Consider the following 24,820-nt stretch of genomic DNA (forward strand, 5'->3'; position numbering starts at 1 on the left):
GTTAGGATTTTGAGTCTTGCCCCGTAGGGACCTCTTCAGCAAGCTGTGATCAGTTAGTCTACAATAGACCTCCTTCAGCTTCCTCATTTCATCCTTCTCCAGAGAAGTCTCTCACCTCCACTAAAAATTTATCTTCAGCCTTATTCTCTATATTTGTGTGTCTATCAATATAGAAAAATCTTTTCCTCTTATGAGCAAACGAAACACATTCTGCAGAAGCTGTGAAGGCTATGGAAATGACAGGCTGGAATGCTGATTGACAGAATCATCATTCACTAGCTGTTCATCGCTAAGCAGCGCTGGCAGATTATCATTTGGACCTGAGGCTGAGAAAATGGTACAGTACATAAAAAAAAAAAAAAAAAAGGAAACATAAGCCAAAAAGGAGAATGAAAGAAATTAAAATAACATACACATAGACGGAATGATTTCTGGACTAAATGAATTAAATGACTATCTGGTAACAGAGAAACCTGACATAATGGGAATTCTGGAGATAAAACTGAAAGGTCCACTACCATCAAATACTATAGCACAATGGACAAAAAATATAACAGAAAAACAGGGTGGAGGAATCATGTTCTTGACCAAAAAAGTTTACATGTGAAAGAAGGAAAAATAATGTAGAATTTATTATGATTGAAATTGAAAACTGAAATATGAAAAGAAGAAAAGTTATAGTAGCATATGTGCCCCCAAAAAACACAGGCTTAGACAGATAGTGATCATTCCAATGGTTGTTGGATAGAGGGTAGAGTGCCGGAGGACTGGAGGAGTGCCTGTATAGTTCCACTCTACAAGGGAAAAGGGGAGAAATGTGAGTGTAGTAGTTTCAGAGGGATTAGCTTGTTAAGTGTAGTTGGGAAGGCTTATGGGAGGATCTTGATTGAGAGAATTAAGAGAGGAAGAGAGTAATTGGTGAGGAATAATGTGGATTTAGGACAGATAGAGGTTGCATACATCAGATTTTTGTGGTAAGAATTATGTGAGAAAGCTATAGGAAAGGGTAAGGATGTTTTTTGGGCTTTTATGGATTTGGAAAAGGCTTATGACAGGGTAGACAGGAAAGCACTGTGGGAGGTTTTGCAGATATACAGGATAGGAGGAAAGCTTCTAGGAGCTATCAAGAGTTTTTATGAGAGTATTAGAGCATGTGTCAGGAGTAGAAATGGAGAGTGAGTGGTTCGAGGTAAAGGTGGGACTTCGTCAGGGATGTGTTATGTTGTCCTGGCTGTTCAACTTATACATGGATGGGGTGGTTAGAGAGGTAAATGCAAGGATGGTGGGCTAGGGATTGGAGATGTTTAAAGAAAATGGAGAAAAGTGGGAGGTGAGACAGCTGTTGTTTGCGGATGACACTGTGCTTGTAGCAGGATCAGAGGAGGGATTGAGGAAGTTGGTGACAGAGTTTGGGAGAGTGTGTGAAAGAAGAAAGTTGAAGATAAATGTGGGTAAAAGTAAGGTGATGAGATGTACAGCTGCACAGAAAACTATCGTTAGTAAATCACGCTAATCATTTTGACACAAAACAACGAAACAATTTGAGACAAGTTGAAGTCTCCATCGGAAATAAGATTATCATGTCATAGTGAATCCATATGAACTTCGGAACTATTATTCGATTCATATTCATTCAGAAGGAATTCGAACAATTCGAACCCCAGAAATACCAACCCTTCGGTATCATAAGGTTATGTTCATTCGCGAATGTTTCGACACCCCTACTAACGATAGTTTTCTGTGTAGCTGTACAATGGGTGAAAGTGGCAGCAGATTGGAAGTGAGCATTAAGGGAAAGTGACTGGAGGAAGTGGATAGTTTTAGATACTTGGGTACAAATGTGGCAGGAAAGGGAGAAGTGAAGGTGGAGGTAAAATGTAGATTGAGAGAAGCGAGTAAATGCCTTGGTGGATTAAAAACTGTAATGAGAAATAGACAATTGGGAATGGATGCTAAGAGGAGATTGTATGAAGGAGTGATTGTGCCAACAACACTGTATGGGGCAGAAACATGGAACATAAGAAAGGAAGAGAGGAGTTTGAATGTGTTTGAGATGAGGTGTCTGAGAAGTATGATGGGGGTTACTAGGCTGGATAGATTGAGAAGTGAGGAGCAGAACAGGAGTGGTTAGGGAGTTGGGAGATAGGGTGGATGAAAGAGTATTAGGATGGTTTGGACACATGGAAAGAATGAGTGAAGAAAGACTAGTAAAAGAGGTATGGAAGGCAGATGTGGAGGGAGTGAACGTGAGGGGACAACCTAGGATGAGATGGATGGATGGGATGAAAGGGGCGTTGGGGAAGAGGGGAATGTCTGTTGAGGAAGGACAGGAGAGGACAGAAGACAGTGGTGAATGGAAAATGGTTGAATATGGATGATGTTGTGATGCATGAGGTGGAATGGGTGGGGGATGGTGGGTGAGATAGTATGTGTGAGAAAAATTTGACGCAGCCTAAAGGGATTTCTCCCCATCTTCTCCTTTTCTGCATGAGGGGACGGAGAGGGGGGGTTGTCAATTTAATGAAGCAGCCTTGCTGTGGATGTGCTGTGTCTTGCGACACTGCTTCTGACCCAGGGCAGTGGACAAGATACAGGGATGACCCATCATCCAGGAGGTGCCAAGTTAAGAGGGAGGGTAGAGGGTGGAGGGGAGTGGAGTGTATTGGGAATGGAAAGGGTGGGATTGATTTTTATGCCTTTGTTTTTTGCTACCTCCCTTGTAAGGGGGAAAAAGTCCTTGGTATATGTATGTATGTATAACAAAAAGTGTAGTGAAGTTAGAAGAGATAAAGCCTGGAAAAAATGGAATAAAGAAAAAAAAAATGGTAAACATACATCAAGCTAAGAAACGAATACCGGTATATGAAAATACGCAAGGTAGAAAAAAGAAACTATGAAAAAGACATAATAGAAAAATGCAAGGACCAACCTAACCTACAGATATATGTGACAAACTAAAAGACAAACACGAAATAGTGAAACTGCACGAAGGAAATAAAGAATATATTGATGATGTAGAAATGGCAGAAATTATGATCAAGCATTTTAAATTTGTATTCACAATTGAAAACTCACAAAATTGGGAGGAAGGACAGAGAGAAAGATCCCCACCAATGAAAGAAATAACAATGACACAAAGAAATAAGAGAACAAATAAAAAAAAACTTGATGTTAGAAAGTCACACTGGCCTGATAGAATTGCAAATTGGATACTGAAAGAATGTATAAATGAATTAATGGACAAAATACACAAGATAATTGATTTCTCACTCAAAGAAGGAAAAGTACCACAAGATTGGAAAAATGCAAATATTGTACCAATATACAAAGGAGGAGACAAAGAAAACCCAACCAACTATAGACCGGTCTCCCTTACAAGTACTATAGCAAAAATATGCAAAATAGTTATCAAAAGTAAATGGATTAAACACTTGGAGGACAACAAAACACAAAATTCAAAACAATTTGGATTTAGAAGTGGGAGATCATGTGCCACAAGCTTAATATGCTTGTACTTGAGATTAATAGAAATAATTCCAGAAAGGGATGGATGGGCAGATCATGCGTTCTTAGATTTACAAAAGGTATTTGACAAAGTACCACACAAACAGCTTGGAAAGGGACTTATGAGTAACTTACCTAGTTGCATTTACCTAGTTGTATTTTGCCGGAAGGGGAGCTATGCTCGTGGTGTCCCGCCATTGTATCTCACAGTGTCTAGATTGCTTTTAAACTCATGAATGTTTTTTTCGCATACTATTTCATTATTCAGTTTGTTCCAAGTGTCCAAAACTCTATGTGGAAAACTGTTTTTCTTCAGTTCTCTTCTATAGCTATGTTTTTTTATTTTCTTTCCATGTCCTCTTGTGTTTCTCTTGTCCCAGTTAAGTAAGTCCTCTCTATCAAGTATCTCTGTGCTTTTCATGATTCTGTAGATGGTCAATAGGTCACCTCTCTCTCATCTTTGCTCCAGTGTCGGTAACTCCAGTTTAGCCAATCTCTCCTCGTATGATAGGTTTGCAAGTGCAGGTGCCATTTTTGTAGCTGCTCTTTGGATTCTTTCTATTTTCTTTATATTATTTTTGGTACTGGGGGACCACAATGTCGCCGCATACTCTAGTCTAGGCCTTATCAATGTAACCAATTTTTTTTTTATCATGTCTTCGTCCAAGTATGCAAATGCCACTTTTATTGATCTTAGCAAGTTGTAAGTCTCCCTGACAATTTTGTTAATCTGTTTATCATAGGACAAGTCGTTTGTAATAATTACTCCCAGATCTTTTTCGGATCCTACTTTCTTTACTTCCTTGGTTCCAATTGTATATTTTCCTAATATTCTGTTTTTGCTTTTTCCAAACTCCATTATGCTACACTTCTTAGTATTAAAGTCCACTTCCCATTTCTGACTCCAGTTCCATACCCTATTCAGGTCTTCTTGCAGTGCTTCACAGTCCTTATCACTTTCTACTTTCCTTAACAGTTTGGCATCATCAGCAAAGAAGCTCATGTAACAGTTCACATCCTTGTCCATGTCATTCATATAGATAGCAAACATTATTGGTGCCAGTACAGATCCTTGCGGTACTCCACTGATCACCTCTTTCCAATCTGAATATTTTTCTCTGAGCACTACCCTCATCTTTCTACCAGTCAGGAAGTCCTCCATCCATTTTAGTAGGCTCCCTTGTATTCCTCCTATGTGTTCCAGTTTTTTTAGTAATTTCCTGTGTGGTACTTTGTCAGAGGCTTTTTGCAAGTCTATGAATGCACAATCAGCCCATCCATTTCTTTCTTGCACTATGTCTATTAGCCTTGAGTAGAAGCAAATTAAGTTTGTGGTGCATGATCTTCCTTGTCTGAACCTGAATTGTCTTGGGTTTAATATGTTGTCTTCCAGATGTTTTACCCATCTATTTTTGATGATTTTCTCACAAATTTTGGCATTAGTGCTTGTTAGTGATACTGGCCTATAGTTGGTGGGTTCTTCCTTGTTTCCTCCTTTATATATTGGTACAATGTTAGCATTTTTCCAGTCATTAGGTATCTTTCCTTCTTTGAGTGAGCTATTTATTATGATGTGTATTTTGTCTGTTAGTTCTTCTTTGCATTCCTTTAGAATCCAATTTGCAATACCATCCGGGCCGTGTGATTTTCTGACATCCAGTTTTGATAGATGATCTGATATTTGTTTTTGTGATGTTGTGAACTCACTCATGTGGGGAGATTGCTTGTTATTATCTATGTCCCAATTTTGTATTTTCTCTCTGGTGAAGACAGATTTAAAGTGGTTGTTCATGACTTCGGCCATCTCTAAATCTTCTGTGTATTTTATATTTCCTTGGCATAGTTTCACCATTTCCTGTTTGGTTTTAAGTTTACCATTCACATACCGATAGAATAGCTTGGGTTGATCTTTGCATTTATCTATAATATCCTTCTCATGGTTCCTTTTCTCCTCTCTTCTCACATTAACATACTCGTTTCTATAGTTTATATACATTTCCCATTTGCCTTGTTTTTTTGTCTTTTTTCCACCTTTTCCAAGATTTGTCCCTTCTGTCTTTTGCCTCACTGCATCTTTTGTTGAACCAACATTTAATGTACTCTCTCTCTTGCTTTTGTCTTGGTACATGCCTGTTTACCCCTTCATTGTAATTATCCATCAATATATTCCATTTCTCTTCCACTGTTGTCTCTTCCATATAGAATTTTTACCAGTTTGCATTCCGGAAGAATGTCTTTAGTTTTGCAAAGTCTGTTTTGTTGTATATCAATCTTCCTTTCCTATGCTTTTCGTTCCTCTCCATATCTATTTCTTCCTTTAGTACAGTTTCGATGAGTATATGGTCACTCTTACCAATTGGTGTCTTGTACTGGACTTTGTCCACTATTTCAGGCTCTGTTGTAAATATTAAATCTAGTTTCGATGGCTCTTCATTGTTTCTGTACCTTGTGTTTTCACTGACCCATTGGGTCATTGTGTACTCCATGATCATGTCTAGCAGTACGTTGCCCCACAAGTCATCTCCTTGCACTGTCATGTTGTCCCAACAAATTTCTTTGCAATTGAAGTCCCCCATAATTACCAGATTACCCTTACCCATTAGTATCTCAACTAGTGATTTTCTTGTATCTTCTAGCATTTTTGTATGTTCGTTCTCTTTCCAAGCATTCGTTTTTGGGGGCACATAGGTCACCACAAACTCTACTTTTCATATTCTTGCCTTCGACTTTTATCATGATCAGTTCAACATTACCTTTGCCCTCTGCAATTTTTGTCACGTTTAGGTCTTTCTTGGCCAAGAACATGATTCCCCCTCCCTGTTTCTTGTCCCTGTTTTTTATCCAGTAATTGTATAGGCCTTGTCCAATAACGATGGATGGTATTTCACCTCTTAGTTTAGTCTCTACAATTCCCATTATGTCTGGTTTTTCTTCTAACAGATAACCATTGAGTTCGTTCAGACCTGAAATTAATCCATCAATGTTAGTATAGGCCACTTTTAATTTTCAAAGGATTACAAAGGCGGAGCACGCCGACAGGAGACCTTTTGGTCCATATCTAGGTCGGATCCGAAAAAAAAATCATAATAATAAAATAAAGAAAAACTATAATAATGTAAATAACAAATAAAATACATAAATAAATGCATAGGTATAGTTAAATAATAAACAAACAGGTAAATAGTAAATAATAATAAATTGACATATAACTAATAATAAATTAAAATCAGACAGACAAATGATAAAACAAAAACAAATAATGTAAAATAAATTATATTCATTACAGCATCTTGCTTAGGTGTTTATCTAAATGATTCTTAAAGCTTCAAACTGAACTACATTGCACTACCTGTGCAGGAAGTTTATTCCATTCATTAACTATACGGCTGGCAAAGTTGTTTCTACCTACTTCCAAATTGAATCTATTTCCGGACAGTTTGAGACCATTGTTTCTTGTCTGATTCTCATTCAATGTGAAAATTTTGTCACTTTTGATTTCAATTCCCTTTAAAATCTTAAAGACCTGTATCAAGTCACCTCTGAGTCTACGCTTTTTTAGGGAAAACAGATTCATATGTTTTAGTCGATTTTCATATGATTTATTTTTGATATTTGGAATCAGTTTTGTGGCTCGCCATTGTACTTTTTCCAATCTGTCAATGTCTTTAATGAGATTCAGTGACCATACGGAAACAGCATATTCCAAATGTGGACGAACTAACGTTTTATATAGCTTGTTAATGAGTGATGGACTTTTGAAATCAAAAGATCGCGCAATCAGTCCTAGAATCGTATTTGCTTTCTCAGAGGCTGAAATATACTGCTTGTATGATTTGAGGTCGTTACTGATAATTACGCCGAGATCTTTTTCACTATCCACTTTTGTTAACGAATTTCCAAAAAACTTGTAATCGTACTTACTGTTATTTTTACCTATGTGCATTACCTTGCATTTACTTGTGTTAAATTTCATTAGCCACTTTTCAGACCATTGCTGTAATTGATCTAAATCTTCTTGAATATCTAATTGGTTTGAGTGATCATTTGCCACTTCGCACAGTTTTGTATCATCAGCAAATTTGGAAACAGTGTATTTTAGTCCATGGTCTATATCATTTATATATACTATGAATAGAAGTGGTCCAAGAATGGAACCCTGAGGAACTCCACTTGTAACATTTCTCCATCTAGAAGTTTTTCCATTTAAAACAACTCTTTGTTTTCGACCATTCAACCAATTACTAGTCCAACCTAATAGGCTACCACTTATTCTGTGTAAAGCTAATTTAGTAAGTATTCTTTCATGTAGGACGGTATCAAAAGCTTTTGCAAAGTCTAGATATATTAAATCTATATTGTTTCTTTTGTCATAATTCGAGATAATTGTGTTGTAGAATTTGAGTAAGTTTGCGAAGAGGAGACTGTATGAAGGAGTGATTGTGCCAACAGCACTGTATGGGGCAGAAACGTGGAACATAAGAGAAGAAGAGAGAAGGAGTTTGAATGTGTTTGAGATGAGGTGTCTGAGAAGTATGGTGGGGGTTACGAGGCTAGATAGAGTGAGAAATGAGGAGGTGAGGAGGAGAACAGGGGTGAAAAAGGATTTGGGAGATAGGGTTGATGAAAGAATATTAGGATGGTTTGGACACATGGAAAGAATGAGTGAAGAAAGACTAGTAAAAGAGGTATGGAAGGCAGATGTGGAGGGAGTGAACATGAGGGGACGTCCTAGGATGAGGTGGATGGATGGGGTGAAGGGGGCTTTGGGGAAGAGGGGAATGTCTGTTGAGGAAGGAAGGGAGAGGACGGAAGACAGAGGTGAGTGGAGAATGGTTGTATATGGATGATGTTGTGACTGCATGAGGAGGAATGGGCGGGGAAGTGGGGGGTGGGGTAGTATGTGTGAGTAAATTTTGACGCAGCCCGAAGGGATTTCTCCCCGTCCTCTCCTTATATGCAAAGGGGGACGGAGAGGGGGGGTCGCCGATTAAATGAAGCGGCCTCGCTGTGGATGTACTGTGTCTTGCGACACTGCTTCTGACCCAGGGCGGTGGGCAGGGTGCAGGGATGACCCGTCATCCAGGAGGTGCTCAGATGAGAGGAAGGGTGGGAGGGGTGTGGAGTGTATTTAGGGATGAAATGGGTGGGAGTGTTTTTATGCCTTTCCCTTTTTGGCTACCTCCCTTGGAAGGGGGAAAAAGCCTTGGTATATGTATGTATGTATGTATGTAGTCACGCAAGAACGTTTCCGTCTGAAACCATGCTGGCTATCATTTATCAAACAGTTACTTTCTAAATGATCTTCGATAGCATCTCATATGATAGTTTCCATTATTTTTCCTACGATTGAAGTCAAACTTATAGGCCTATAGTTATTTGGCTTCTTTTTGTCACCTTTTTTGAATATGGGAGTAACCTTAGCTAGCTTCCAATCTCTTGGGACATCTCTGGATATGATGGATTTCTTGAAAATTATTTCTAATGGAACAACAATCTCATTTTTCATTTCCTTAAAGATTTTCTTCCTTCTCCATTATTTTTTCTGTCTTTGGTTTATTCGTTTTGATGCATCATTGTCTCAGTCTCATGTCGATTACTCTCCAATGGAATTCTTTGCATTCTGTCTCCGTTCTCATAGTTTTTTTCCTTTGCTTCTTCTCTTAGTGACTTTTCTTTTTCTAATTCCTCAGTATTCATTTCTCTTTTTATCCATATTTTATTGTACTTTTCACTCTTTGCCAAGTTGCCTACTTTTTCAAATATGTCTTCTACTACCATCTGTGACCTTAACCCCTTCCATACGGTGCCGCACACGTAGGCGTCATGGGGAGCGAGTGTATTCGCGAGGCTGCCATATCGGCGTCTTGATTATATTTATTGTAGTCGCCCCTGTGTTTTTACATTCTCTCAAATGTGCCCTGAATCCCATTCTCTGTGGTATTCAAAATTCGCGGGTGAAAGAGAGAACGATCGATATAAGCGGTGACTATATTTTATGATGCGAGTATTATTACGACACGTCGTACGGCTGGCATTGGCTGCTGCCACTGAGATCTAAGTCCATGACGCCTACATGTGCGGCACCATATGGAAGGGGTTAATTTTACCAAACATATCAACAAATTAAGCAGAGAAACTTTCAATTTATTAAGATCAATGAAAGTGACTTTTGACTACATGGATGAAGAAATAGTAAAGAAAATATTAGTTACATTGATAAGACCAAAATTGGAGTATGCTGCAACACTATGAACACCTAATACTAAAAAGAATATAAAGAAATTAGAAAGAATTCAAAGAGCAATGACAAAGATGGCACCAACACTCTCCAATTTGACATACGAACAAAGATTGGATAAACTCAAACTACCTACCCTGGAACAAAGAGACCTGCTAACCATATACAGAATTATGAAGGGTTGGAAGTCCTTGATAGAGATGACATATTAAAGTGGGATAAAAGAAAAACCAGAGGACACAAAAAGAAACTTAAAAAGGATAGTTACAGAAGAGATTTGAAAAAAGAATATCTTCCCACACAGAGTGATAGATATCTGAAACAAACTGAATGACAAAACAGTGAATGCAAAAACTATACAAGAATTTAAGATCAAACTGGATGCTGAAAGATACAAAAGCTGTCACCATGAGAATAGCTCTCTTCCCATAAAATACAACTAGATGAATACAAAAATCTCATATCTTCTGCCTTCCTAAACCAGCCTTCTTGGCCCCAGTAGCAAGTAATTGCTTCCTCTTACCTGGCTCCTGTGAAAAAAATAGAAATTACTTAATGATCCACACTAAAATGAAAAAACAAAACAAAACATCACAGAGCATCAACAGCAACACTTACTTGATCAGTGACTTTTACTTTGTTCTGCCTCACAGCTCACTGTTGGCATGTATTGACAGATTTACAATTTACCCTTCTAAAATTCTATGTAAATAAGAAAAACATCAAATGTAAATGTCGATAGAAAGCCAGTCTTATACCATGCCCCTTTAAATAGGACATGGCCTTCTTAAGATACTTTCTTGAAAAATTAATTAAAAATAGTAAATGATGCCATACAGCACCCTTAGTTGAACATTGTATTTTACATACATATACATACCAAAGGTTTTTCCCCCTTACACCCTTACAAGGGAGATAGCCAAAAAACAAAAGCATAAAATCCACTCCTACCCATTCCATCTCCACATACTCCACTCCCATCCACCCCCTCCCTCCCTCTTATCTTGGCTGCTCCTGGATGATGGGTCATCCCTGTATCTCACCCACTGCCCAGTCAGAAGCAGTGTTGCAAGACCCAGTACAACCAGAACAAGACTGCTTCATTTAAGGAAGTGTTGCATCGCTTTATAGAGTAGGTGAAATTAAATTTTCAAATATGTATTTAATGAACATAGGTATAATTACCCCTTACATTAGTGTATAATTCCTTAGGGTATTGTGTTCCTCCCATGTATATATAAGACATAGTGGATATTTAATGAAGATATAGTGAGCTCTAGTGAAGCTCTAATTACTTAATGGAAAACCATTCCACATCATTCAGCTTGGTACGAAATGAAAGCTTAGAGTCTGGGGAACAAATTCTATTGAATACATTTTACAAACTAATATCTCTGATTTTTTTAAATTTGTTTTTTTGAATAATAAAAAATGCTGCAAAAATTCAGGTTTAATTTTTTTCTTCTGTAGAAAATAAAGAGCATTATGTTTTCTTTCAAATGAAATAAAAATGACAAAAATCCATGAAGAACAACCGAAAATATTACAACAGAAAGAACAAAAGCATAAAATTTACAGGACACAGGACAGGGAATTTAATTTTTTGCAATCATTTTTCACAACCAATTGTTTGATGGTTCCAATGTATAGCAAATCTCCAATTTCCTCTTTGCTGATAAGGTGTGAGGTGAGGGTGAATGGTGTGGCATGGGTGGAGGAGATATAAGGTGGGCATGGCTAGTAGATGTTTGTGGAGTGCTGGGTGCAGCTATGCTGCTTTTCTCCTCTTTCTTTTTCCTTCTTGTTTCTATTTCAGACATTCACAGGCCCTCTTTATATTCTGCTGCTTCACTATCTTGTTTCTTGTTCATTTTTCCATGATCACAGCAACAATACAGGGCAAGGAATCAAAATTGTTGCATATGGTGAGAGCGTCAGGAGCAATGTCACCTTACTTTGACCTTTTCAAGAGTACTGGTGCCCTGTCCACTGTCTTTGTGGGGTATGCTAGTGGGAAGAGTTACCAAATATCTTCATAAACACAATTCTGTAGCAAAAAATTAAATACTTATAGAAATGTTGACACTATTAATATATATTCTGATAACACAAAATGTTGATGTTACACAAGTTGAATTTCCCGCCTACTGTAGTTGAATATCTCGCCGCCAGAGTGTGTAAGAGATGCTCAGACTCCCGTGCTCCTGCTCTCTGCCTCTTGTCCTCAGTGTGAACCCAGCCTTCACAGCATGTGGAACTCATAAACAATTTTATAAAAGTTTTGTGTTACATAAATTTGTCTACTATGGCACCCAAGCATCCTGGTACCCCAAAGGAGAGTGCAGCAAAGAGGTCAAGAAAACTTGTGATCATAGAAGAGAAGTTAGAAGTGTTAGATCATTATGATCGGGGTGAAAGAACTTCTGTTATTGTTCATGCTACTGGACTGAATGAGAGCACTTTGTGGACCATCAGGGCGAATGCTGACAAGATCAGAGCCAGTTCTATTGCTGGTACATCAGCCTTATCTTCACAATGTTCCCGAGCAAGATCCATGGAGATGGAGAGGATGGAGAAGTTATTGGCACAATGGATCCAAAACCAAAACAAGCATAATGTCCCTATCAGCATGGCCATCATACAAACTAAAGCTTTAAGTCTCTACCAGGATGTACAAGACGAGAATGAGGAAGACAAAGACAAAGCCAAGACCTTCAATGCCAGTTCTGGGTGGTTCTCCAGGTTCAAGAAATGATATGGCTTCCACAATGTCAAAATGACTGGGGAAGCTGCATCTGCCGATGTGGAAGCAGCCAAGACGCATCCGGTTACCCTCAAGACCATCATCGAGGAAGGTGGCTACACTTCCAAGCAGATTTTTAATATAGATGAGACAGGTCTATATTGGAAAAAATTGCCTAACCTGACCTATATCTCGGTTGAGGAGACGACTGCACCTAGATTTAAGGCCTCCAAGGATAGTCTTATGCTCTTGTTCAGTGTCAATGCAGAGGGAGACTGCAAGCTGAAACCTGCCCTTGTCTACCACTTGGAAAATCCACAAGCATTGAAGGTGTGTATGTATGGATGTTGATTATTAGTCATGAAAGCTTTGAATTTTTTTTACCGAGATTGTAAATGTTCATTTTTTTCGTGCACCAAAACAAAAAAGAAAATCGTGTCACCAATCACAATTTACGGCTCACTAAACTAATTTTGTTTGTTCTTGTGTCTTGTCAAGACCTTCCTATCTTGCTACTGGTATTCCAACAAAAAAGGATGGATGACAGGGAGCATATTCAAGGACTACTTTGGGAAATTGGAGAAAGAGTTAGAACTTTACTGTAAGAAGGAAGAGATTCCATTCAAGATTCTCCTGATCTTGGATAATGCTCCCAGCCATCCCCCATCAATGGAAAATCTCTCCAACAACATCCAGCTCGCTTTCTTGCCGCCAAACACCACTTCCATTCTACATTCGACCCTGACTGACATGGTTGAGAGGACACAAAAAGACAAGATGACCGTGAAGGAATATTGGAAGCAGTTTACCATCAGAGATGCTCTCCGCTTCATTAAAGAATCTTGGGAGAAAGTGCCAAGGAAATGCCTAAGCGGGGTTTGGAAACATGTGTCCTCAGTTGGTGTACGATTTCGTCGGCTTTGACATTCAAGAAAATGTCTCTAAAGCTAACAAGGAAAGTCTTGACAAGGCCAGGGAAGCTGGGTTTGACCAATTTGAGCAGAAGGACATTGATGAATTGCTAGAATCACACACAGTGGAGCTGAGTAACGAAGAACTGTTAGAGATGGAGATACAGAATGCAGAGTTGGAGGCAGCTGCATCTCTGCCTATATCAGAAACCCCAGAGCCCGAGAGAGTCTTCACCAAAAGTGATCTTGAAAAAGCACTCTCGTTTATACAAGAAGGACTGGATATCTTGGAAGCCAAAGATCCAAATATTAACATAAGTGCAACAGTAGCCGGAAAAGTTATGTCAGAGCTAAACTGTTACAAAGTGATGTTAGATCAAAAGAAGAAAAAGACGACGCAGATGAAACTCCACCATTTCTTTCAAAAAAAGACAGTTGACGAAGAGGAGGCAGGGCGAGGCGAGGAGGGAAAGGGAGGTGAGGAGGCAGGGCGAGGCAAGGAGGGAGAGCAGAGTGAGGAGGAAGAGCGGGGTGAGGAAGGAGAGGGAAGTGAGGTTGGGGACGGGAGCACGGCAAGCGACAGTGATGGTAGTGAAGCGTCATAATGTTTACATGCATAAAAAATGTTATTTTACCACACAATAAATACCAGTATAGTAAGAATGTGTTTTTATTGTTTCTGTAACCTTCAAATTTATTGATAGTGTGTTTAGAATTTTTAGTAATAAAATCCCCAAAAAGACTGACTTTCCCATTGTCCAGGAATGTAATCCCCACTATTACCATTATTTCTTATGGAGAAATTATGTTCCGTTAACACGATATCCATTAACACGACATCTCCAGGAACATAACCTTCACATTAACGGGGAGTTGACTGTATATATATATATATACATATATATTTTTATATATATATATATATATATATATATATATTAATAAACATTTATATATATATACATATATATATATGTGTGTGTGTGTAAATATATATATATATTAGAACTAAACAACTAGAATTCCAGTATCCTACTCACCAGTATCATTACTATCCACCATATCCAAGCTGATGAAAAGACTAAATCTCAGAAAGAAACATAACTAAATTGCTCACCTCCCCCCAACAGCCTGGATTCAGGGAGGACTACTCCATCAGTGCATTTCTCATAAATATCACACAGGTAGTGGAGGGATTTAAAAGGAAAGCACCAGAAGAAAGTCATAGTGGTAATAGACAGAAACAAGGCAATGAAAGTTCTTTGACATGTTCATACATATATATATATATATACATACACACATATCCTTATAATGGGGGTGGCCTAGCTAAGGCATATACCCACCCTTCACCCATCCAACACTTATTTGTTGTCACTTCTGTAAGGTGACACTGGTCTAAATAGTATCTTTTTGTAATATGCAGATTGTTGAAAGTTTTAATTGTACACTGTTATGTTGCAGTTGCTGTTACCAAGACCCACATTATTGTGTCCTACAATGAGTGTCGTCTGACACTTATTCACTTCACCAAACCCAGTAGTGATGGTCGCATCTGTGAGCGACTGTCCACTCTTGATCCACGAGTACAAACATGTGAAATAGCAGGCCCTACAGGACGGCGTTTTGAGAGAAAATTATCAGCAAACTTGGCTGGTGATATGGTAAGAGACCATTCTCTGTCACTCTCACTTAGTCACTCACTCTCATGCTGAGTCTATCTCTCCCTCTCTCATTTTCACTTTTACTTTTTCACTTTCATTCTCACTCACTCTCGTACACTGTCATTCTCTCTCCCTCTCTCTCTTCCTCCCTCTCATTCCTCTCTCCCTCCCCTTTCCTTCCCTCCCTCCCTCTCTCCTTTTTTCTCCTCTCTCAATATCTCTCTCTCTCTCTCTCTCTCTGTCAGTGTCTTTGTCTGGGATGGGGTTGCCATATAATGAAATAATAATAATAAGTTCATTTGGCAATGAATCAAATACATGAAATACAGATAATGAAAAAAAAAAACAGTTCAAAATTACAATTGCCAAGGATAACACAAAAAAGCATCAAATACATGAAATACAGATAATGAAAAGAACACAGTTTGAAATTACAGTTGCCAAGGATAACAAAAAAGCATGTGAGCTTATTTCCATTGTGGTCTTCATTAGACTGTTATTCTACACTAAGTTACACAGACATCATACGTAGGGGTTAAGGGGACCAAAAACAGTTATGAGTAATACTAATCAGTACACATATTACACATAAACATTATTATAGATTTGCTAATACTACTAAAGTGATCATAACACACAGGATCAAGACCAAGATTTGAGCACCATCATAATAAAGAAACATTGCATTATGCATCAGGAACAACAGAATAGTAGTAAAAGGTACCAAAACCTTACCAAATCAGTGTAGTACCATTAGGGATATACTACATCATTCTATTGCTGTAGCAGCAAGTGTAGGATAATAAAGGGGGGGGGGTCCATCCCTGGGTTGAGTAAATATCAAGTATTACAGGATAGAAGGTTGCAGGCCATCAACAATACCAACATGTTGTTTTAGTGAATGCTATGTGGCAGCTTGGGTCACAGATTAATTACAAAAATTACCTGTACTGCAAGACGGAGTGGTCAATTACACATTAGTTTGAGCACCAGAAAGTAGTACATTATAATCTGAAGCACCAGAAGTAGGGTACAGGGGACCAGTACTCGTATGAGTAAAACAACAAGGAGCTGGAGGGAAAGGTCCAATTACCTTGTTGCCTGGTACCCTGATTCACCAGACTTGTATTATGATCAGATCATAACTGTTCTCAGACCATACCTGATGCATATACCATACTATGACAAGCAAAACAAAGGAGGAAACCAGCTTTGAGCATCAAACATTGTTATACTAAGCTAAACCTCTGAAGGACAAAAAGGAAGGTCAGAACAGTTATGAGTGAATGCAGATTTGGATGGTATTACTCATGGAGTCTGGTACCCCTCACTAGGCTAGTAGTACATAAAATCAAGGCTGTTCTCGGTCCATAGCTGAGACATATAGTAATCCTTGACTTTTTTTCTTGAAAGTAACCTTGCTATCTGACTGCTTAATGGACATAGGTATTGAGTTCCATAGTTGAACACCTGTGAAGTGAAAGCTGTTTTTGGTGAAGGAACCTGCATGAGTTACAATAAATGACCCTTGATTGTTCCGGGTTCATTTCTCAGCAGATGACATTAAATTACAGCTCACGTATGAAGGAGCAGAATTATGAACAACATTGTAAACATAGTTTAGTTTCAGCTGCTGGACACAATGTTTTACAGGTAACATTACTTTCCTACTTTGCTAAAATCTTCTATACCAATATGACTACATTGAGGTAAATTTAGCACAAATCTAATTATCTTATTTTGTGCAACCTGTAGCCAAGACTGTTTTTTTCTGCTTAGACTACTGTACCAAGAGCTACAAGCATAATCAAAGTGATGCTATATCAGGGCTAAGACTAGAAGCTTCTTTGTTTCCATATAAAAATTTCTGGCTTTTCTGTACAAAAATTTAACTTAATGTGAACACTTGGATATAATCTTATCCGTTAAGGCATTCCCTGAGGGCGACTGATCTAAGTGTATTCCAAGATAAGTTACTTCTTGTTTTGACTCCAAAACATTACCCCCACAACCTGTATACCATGGTGTTTCCTGAGGTTGGGTTTGGATGCAAAGAGAATACTTTCAGTTTTACCAAGGTGTAAAGACTGATGACAGTTCAATACTGAGGGCCTCCTCTACTTCAACTAGGTCCCTACCTGAGACAATTAGAGCAGAGTCATCTGCATAGAGAGGTAACTTACAGTTCACCACACCTGACATGTCATTGATATAGACCAGGAATAGAAGCGGCCCCAGAATTGAACCTTGTGGTACACCACAAGTTATCTCTGTTACCTAAGCAGGCTCCATTTACCTGTACAAGTTGTTTGCAACCTGTGAGGTAGGACTTGAACCAGCCAATATTCGCCACAACTAATGCCTGAAGTTTTTGATATAATATCATGATCAACTGTGTCAAATGCCTTTTGTAGATCCAACAAAACTAAACCTGTGTAGTTACCTTTGTCACATTCCTGTTTTATCAGATCATAAAGGTATAGTAAGCTGGTGTCTGTTGAGTAATTCGATCAAAAACTAGATTCCATGTCGTATAATAGATTACATTCCCTGAGGTAGGTATGTCACTGATTGTATATGATTCGTTCCAAAACTTTGGAAATAATACCTAGAATTGAAATAGGCCTGTAGTTTCCTGCCTCAGTTTTTGCATTTTTCTCAGAGTTGTTACCCAAGCCCTTTTCGTGTCGTTTGGGATAGATCCTGAACTGATAGACAAATTTATTATGCAAGTTATTAGAGGAGTTATGATTGTGGCCCCATCATTAACAAACCTCGCAGGAATATCATCTAACCCTGTAGCCTTATTGGCACTTATATTAGCCAATAATTTAAACACTTCTTCTTGGGTGGTCTGATGTAGTTGGAAACAGTTTGTGGACTTATATTTATAGTACTCCTGAATGAACCCCAGCCCAAACTTCCCAAACCCATTAGGAGGGATTTTACTAGTTTAGTAGCTATGGTTGTGAAAAAGGAGTTGAAGTGGTTAGCTATAGTGTTCTTGTTAGAGTTAAGTTTGCTGTTTATCATGAGTCCTATCCTGTCTGCTTGGTTCTTCAGAGTTTGCAAAAGCTTCTTTGGATTGTTTTTGTTCTGGTTGATCTTGATAGTACAATAATCAGCTTTGGCTTTTTCCTTCCAATATTTCACCTGATTCCTATAGTGTAGATAGCCATTATACTCCTCCTGATTTCTACTTTTCCTAAATCTTGCAATAAATCTGTCTCTATCTCTAATCAAACCCAGCACTTCGTTTGTCATCCATGGCTCCATCCTGTTTTGTTCGTATCTCTTTGAGAGACACTACTCTGTCAATAATAGTAAGAAATGTGTACTTAAAATTAGACCAAGCCTCATAAGCTTCAGAACATTTTAGTACTAACGACCAGTCTGTCCTACCCAGTTCATCTACAAAGTGTTCCCATTAGTAATGCTTCATGCAATGAAGCTTCACTGTGTTGTGCTTATTATAAGTCATCTTCCCAGCTTTCCTAGTACAATATATGAGCTTGTGGCCACTAAGACCATGATCACAAGCACCAGCCTTTCCTGTATTATCTTATTGCAATCGGATACCAGGATAAGATCTATAATGGACTTGGAACTGCCTATTATTCTAGTAGGCTTGTCAATCAATTGTATCAGGCCATGAGATTTTAGCAAGTCCCTCATTGCCTTAACAAGGCAATGAGGGATAATAATTTCTTGGTCATGCATATTGACCCGGTTGAAACAGGTAGTTTCTAATGTGCTATAGAAAGACATTTGTTTCGGTGGTCTGTAACAGACCCACCACATAAGATGGGATGCGACTTAGATAACAGTATTTCTATCCACACAGCTTTGAGGCCCTTGTTACTCATAAGGACTGTACGAGGGTTGAAGGCTATATCATTACAATGAAAGTACATACCCCTCCTCCGGCCCTGTTTCTAATCATTACGCACAACACAATAACCTAGTATTACAATTTCTGAGTCGGAGATAGTACTGTCCAGCCAGGTTTTGGTGATGCCAATGACTGCTGACCTGGTGCACTGCACTAATAGGTGGAACTGGTCTATCTTTGGTAGAAGGCCTCTAGCATTCAAGTGCACAAAGTGGAGGCCTCGCTTATTGAAGCAGTTGAAGTCATCCCCAGGTGTTGACTGGGACAAGGCACAGCGATCAGTGTTAACAAATATAGGGTCATCCTCACCATAGGATGTAGGGGGGCCTGGTAGTTTTTTGAGTGTACACCCATTACAAGTAAAATGGAGAATGTCCTCATTCACCAAGACGGTATTGTAGGTTTCAAGAGAAATTCCACAACACTTGATATGAGTCCACTCCCCACAGGAGTTGCAGCTGATGGCTCTACTGTTGCAGCGGACTCCTTTTAGAGAGCTTACACATGGGTGTTTTATAACTCTCATTGCAGCTGGACCAGGACAGGGATGTACATCACCACAGAGAAGGAGGGCGAAGGATATCAGAAACTTGGAAGTGTTGATTTTTCTGTTTGGTTTTATATGAGAAATTCCCCTTTGTTTACCTAATCAAAGCTGATGCCACTTTCAGTTTTCTTTGTTGAGGCAGGTGGGAGAGGGAGCTGGCACAGAGTATAGTAGTTAAAAGAGATCCTTGAGATTTTCTCTCTCGCCAAGATGTTTAAGAGGAGTGGAGGTTAACAAGGAATGCCCACTGCAAGGTATGAAGGTTGACCACTTGCAGTTCCGTTGATCAGTAAGACTGCTCCCAGTAGGGATGAAAGCATATCGGTCAACCCTGATGCCATGACATAAATTTTCACGAGGATATACTTAAAAATACACATACTAGCAATAACTTTGGCCCCACTTGGTATTTAGACAAATCATTGAAGATCACTTCTCTGTACCAGGTTCATCCTTTCCATGATGAGCAGTGATGTCAGGGAGATTAAAAGTTAGGAAAAGAAATTGGAAAGAGAAGAATATGAAGGAGGAAAGAGCAGGGAGGAGGAGAAAGAGGATGGGAGGAGGAGACTTGGACAAGGGGAGAGCAGGGATGAGGAGGAGGAGGCTTGGGGGATACCGTGGAGCCTCACTTGTTTATAGTTGTTTACTCATTGTGTGAGGTTGGTCTGGGGGAAGAGGGGAAGGTTGGTTTATGACCCTCACACACTGGCACCCTTGTTCACATTGTAAACAAGTTCAGGTCCATAGCACTGACTTGGGCATTTCAATTCATTATTTCAAAGGGAAGTGAATGGTGGGATGAGGAAACAAAGAAGGTTGTAGAAGAGAAGAAGCGAGCTTTCACAGATTGGTTACAAAATAGGATGAGGGAGATCATACGAGAGGTACAAAGAAAAGAAAAGAGAAGTAAAGCAAAATGTAAAGGAGGCAAAGAGGAGAGCAGATGTGAAGTGGGGTAAGAGTATGACAGAAAATTTTGAAAGTAATATAAAGATGTTTTGGAAAGAAATTAAGAGAGGAAGAGGAGGCGAATTAAGTAGAGAAGAAAAGGTAAAAGGTGCAGATGGAGAGATGATAATGGAAGAGAAGGCAGTAAGGGGAAGATGGGCAGAATATTTTAGGGAGTTGCTAAATGTGAAGGAGGATAGGGAGGGAAAGATAGTTGCAGTGGGAAATGCTAAGAAAATGAGAGTGATGAGTGAGGAAAATGGAGGAGAAATAAGGAAGGATGAAGTGAAGGCAGTTGTTAAGATGATGAAAGCAGGTAAGGCACCTGGTCTGGATGGATGCCATGCAGAATGTCTAAAAAAAGGAGGTACAGTGATGGTGGACTGGCTGGTGAGGTTATTTAATGTTTGCTGGAGAGAGGGTAGAGTGCCGGAGGACTGGAGGAGTGCCTGTATAGTTCCACTTTACAAGGGAAAAGGGGACAAGTGTGAATGTAGTAGTTTCAGAGGGATTAGCTTGTTAAGTGTAGTTGGGAAGGCTTATGGGAGGATCTTGATTGAGAGGATTAGGAGAGGAAGAGAGGGAGTAATTGGTGAGGAACAGTGTGGATTTAGGACGGGTAGAGGTTGTGTAGATCAGATCTTTGTGGTAAGACAGATATGTGAGAAAGCTATAGGAAAGGGGAAGAATGTTTTTTGGGCTTTTATGGATCTGGAAAAGGCTTACGATAGGGTAGACAGAAAGGCACTGTGGGAGGTACTGCAGATATATGGGATAGGAGGAAAACTAGGAGCTGTCAAGAGTTTTTATGAGAGTAGTAGAGCTTGTGTCAGGATTAGAAATGGAGAGAGTGAGTGGTTTGAGGTAAAGGTGGGACTTCGTCAAGGATGCGTTATGTCGCCCTGGCTGTTCAACTTATACATGGATGGGGTAGTCTGAGAGGTAAATGAAAGGGTAGTGAGTCAGGGATTGGAGATGGTTAAAGAAAATTGAGAAAAGTGGGAGGTGAGCCAGCTATTGTTTGTTGACGACACTGCGCTTGTGGCAGGATCGGAGGAGGGACTGAGGAAGTTGGTGACAGAGTTTGGGAGAGTATGTGATAGAAGAAAGCTAAAGATAAATGTGGGTAAATGTAAGGTGATGAGATGTACAAGGGGTGAAAGTGGCAGTAGACTGGAAGTGAGCATTAAGGGAGAGCGACTGGAGGAAGTGGATAGTTTTAGATACTTGGGTGCATATGTGGCAGGAAAAGGTGGAGTGGAGGTGGAGGTAGAATGTAGATTGAGAGAAGCCAGTAAATGCCTTGGTGGATTGAAGAGTGTAATGAGGAATAGACATTTGGGAATGGATGCTAAGAGGAGACTGTATTTACCTAGTTGTATTTACCTAGTTGTAATATACGGGAGGGGAGCTATGCTTGTGTGACCCGTCTTTGTATCTCTCCGCATCAAGTTTTATCTTAAAATCTTGTATAGTGTTAGCACATACTGTTTTGTATGAAGGAGTGATTGTGCCAACAGCACTGTATGGGCCAGAAACATGGAACATAAGAGAGGAAGAGAGAAGTAGTTTGAATGTGTTTGAGATGAGGTGTCTGAGAAGTATGATGGGGGGTTACTAGGCTAGATAGAGTGAGAAATGAGGAGGTGAGGAGAAGAATGGGGGTGGAAAGGGAGTTGGGAGATAGGGTTGATGAAAGAGTATTAGGATGGTTTGGACACATGGAAAGAATGAGTGAAGAAAGACTAGTAAAAGAGTTATGGAAGGCAGATGTGGAGGGAGTGAACATGAGGGGACGTCCTAGGATGAGGTGGATGGATGGGGTGAAGGGGGCTTTGGGGAAGAGGGGAATGTCTGTTGAGGAAGGATGGGAGAGGACAGAAGACGGATGAATGGAGAAAGGTTGTATATGGATGATGTTGTGATGCATGAGGTGGAATGGGTGGGGGGATGGGGGCTGAGGTAGTATGTGTGAGCAAAATTTGACACAGCCCAAAGGGATTTCTCCCCGTATTCTCCTTTTATGCAGAGAGGGGGGGTCGCCGATTTAATGAAGCGGCCTTGCTGTGGATGTGCTGTGTCTTGCGACACTGCTTCTGACCCAGGGCAGTGGACAAGGTGCAGGGATGACCCGTCATCCAGGAGGTGCTAAGATAAGAGGGAGGGTGGAGGGGTGTGGAGTGTATTCAGGGATGGAATGGGTGGGAATGATTTTATGCCTTTTCCTTTTTGGCTACCTCCCTTGTAAGGGGGAAAAAGCCTTGGTATATGTATGTATGTAAATTTGTTTTCCTATTGTAGCTGCTATCAGCTCCGCTAGTCATTGCAACTGTGAGCAATGCATAGATTATTCATTCACAAAACACATAGAAACCAATCCCCTCCTTTGGCACTCCCCCCTGCTTCAGCTGTTGGGCCCTGCTATGGAGGTATTGAGTTTTGCTGTATTGCCTCTGACCCACTTAGTGTGGCTAGGGACAGGGATGACCCCATTAAAGATTTAATGGCTGCCTTGAGTTTCACTAAGTCCTGCAGTGGCAAGCAATGGTCCTTGGGCTTTCCCACAGATCTCTTTAGGAAAAAACTTTGGACTATTGTCTATGTTCTATTAGTGTGAAACTGTATCCATGCCATCAGCTGAAAATGGTAGGGGGAAGAGAGCCATTGCTAGTTATCCCCTCTCATATGTGAAAAATGTAAGAAATACAGTTGAAGTTGATAAAGAGAGAGATCTTGGGCCTAATCCATCAACCCTTTTGAAAATTGGCAGCTTTTATGTCCATCTTGCAGAATCACTACATACAGATATCCATCATTGATCCCACCTTTTATTCATGGGAGGAAGAAAGGGACAGAGAATGAGTTTTTGTATAGGCATTATATGGATATAAGGTGGGTTTGTGCTTTGACTTGGCCAAACCCATTACTAGCAACAGACATGCTTGTGGTACACATGTGTTGGTTCCTGTCCAACAATATAATCTGCTCCCCCAACCCTCCTATGCTAAATACAGTAAAATAGAACTGTGAATTACCTTGGTTTGAATATACAAGGGATTGGTAATAATCTATTTTGCCATATTTTGCATCCCTACCCTATCCATTAGGTTGCTAAACAGGACCACTGCATTTGCATACTTCAAGGATGATACATCAGTCACAAGCAACATGTCAGATGTACACTGTTCATTCATATTAGAGAGTTTTTTTTTTTTTATTTTATATGTACTATATATTATATATATTATTTTGTACTATATTATATTGTGTATGGATGGTGCTGTGTTGCATGAGGGGGAGTGGGTGGGGGATGGGAGGTGAGGGAGTATGTATGAAAAATTAATTGACGCAGCACAATGGGATTTCTCCCCATGTTCTCCTTTTCTGCATGAGGGGACAGAGAGAGGGGGTCACCGAATTAATGAAGTGGCCTTGCTGTGGGTGTACTGTGTCTTGCAACACTGCTTCTGACCCAGGGCAGTGGACAAGATGCAAGGAGATGACCTGTCATCCAGGAGGTGCCAAGATAAGAGGGAGGGAAGAGGGTAGAGGGGTGTGGAGTATGTAGGGAATGGAATGGGTGGGAGTGGTTTCTATGCCTTGTCTTTTGGATACCTCCCTTGTAAGGGGGAAAAAAGCCTTTGTTATATGTATGTATATTATTTACTATGTCAAATTTTCAACAGTTCTTATTTTATAGAGTGCAGGGTAATTTACTATGAAAAGTTCTGATAACAATGCAGTGATGTTTGTGTTTATAAATTATAAATGGATAGTCAGATAATTATTTTAAGTTATAATTCTCATAAATAAAACAAAATGTCTTTGAAATGCTAGAATGGGAAGGACAATGAATATGTCATCCTGAGCAAATACCATTTTGTTATTTTCTATGTATCTTAATTTTTATAAGAATAGATGTGAAGTAACAAGAAAATAATTTTATCTTGATTGCTATAACTCCTCAGGGGTCTGGATAGATAAGATATTACTATATTAGATTATAACCAGTTCTTCTTATGTTGAATCTGTTATAGGTTGTGGTATGGTGGCAGACGAGTGGAGATGAGGTTTATCCATGGAGCCCATTGGCTAAGGACCGTGACCGTGCCAATGTGCTGGTGTATGGCATACAAGGATCATCTCTTCATCTCCTCTGCTATTGTCGGACTGAGATGGCTCCTCTTAGTGTGGCCTTCAGTAAAGTTGAACCCAATGTACTTTTGACTGTTGAGCAAGGTTTCAGCAGTAAAGGTGGAGTGACAGTCCTCAGCTGTGTCTATGAGGTATTATAGCACATGCCAGATGCCTGACTTCCTGGTATATTGTGTGAGTGATAATACTTACAGACTACCAGTCAGCAATCCATT

General features: G+C 39.5%; 1 protein-coding gene across 1 annotated transcript in view; it reads left to right on the forward strand.

Annotated features, from left to right (window-relative positions):
• The window catches only part of frtz (WD repeat-containing and planar cell polarity effector protein fritz), a 509,212-nt gene that overhangs the window by 223,444 nt on the left and 260,948 nt on the right, over nt 1-24,820 (forward strand). Inside the window, exons 11-12 of the mRNA XM_076182931.1 lie at nt 14,861-15,060; nt 24,488-24,736. Of these exons, the coding sequence (XP_076039046.1) occupies nt 14,861-15,060; nt 24,488-24,736 (449 nt within the window). The remainder of the gene's footprint in view (nt 1-14,860; nt 15,061-24,487; nt 24,737-24,820) is intronic.

Source organism: Oratosquilla oratoria, unplaced genomic scaffold, assembly GCF_046742065.1.
Source record: "Oratosquilla oratoria isolate Oo_2021 unplaced genomic scaffold, ASM4674206v1 SCAFFOLD98, whole genome shotgun sequence".
In the NCBI taxonomy this organism is placed as follows: domain Eukaryota; kingdom Metazoa; phylum Arthropoda; class Malacostraca; order Stomatopoda; family Squillidae; genus Oratosquilla; species Oratosquilla oratoria.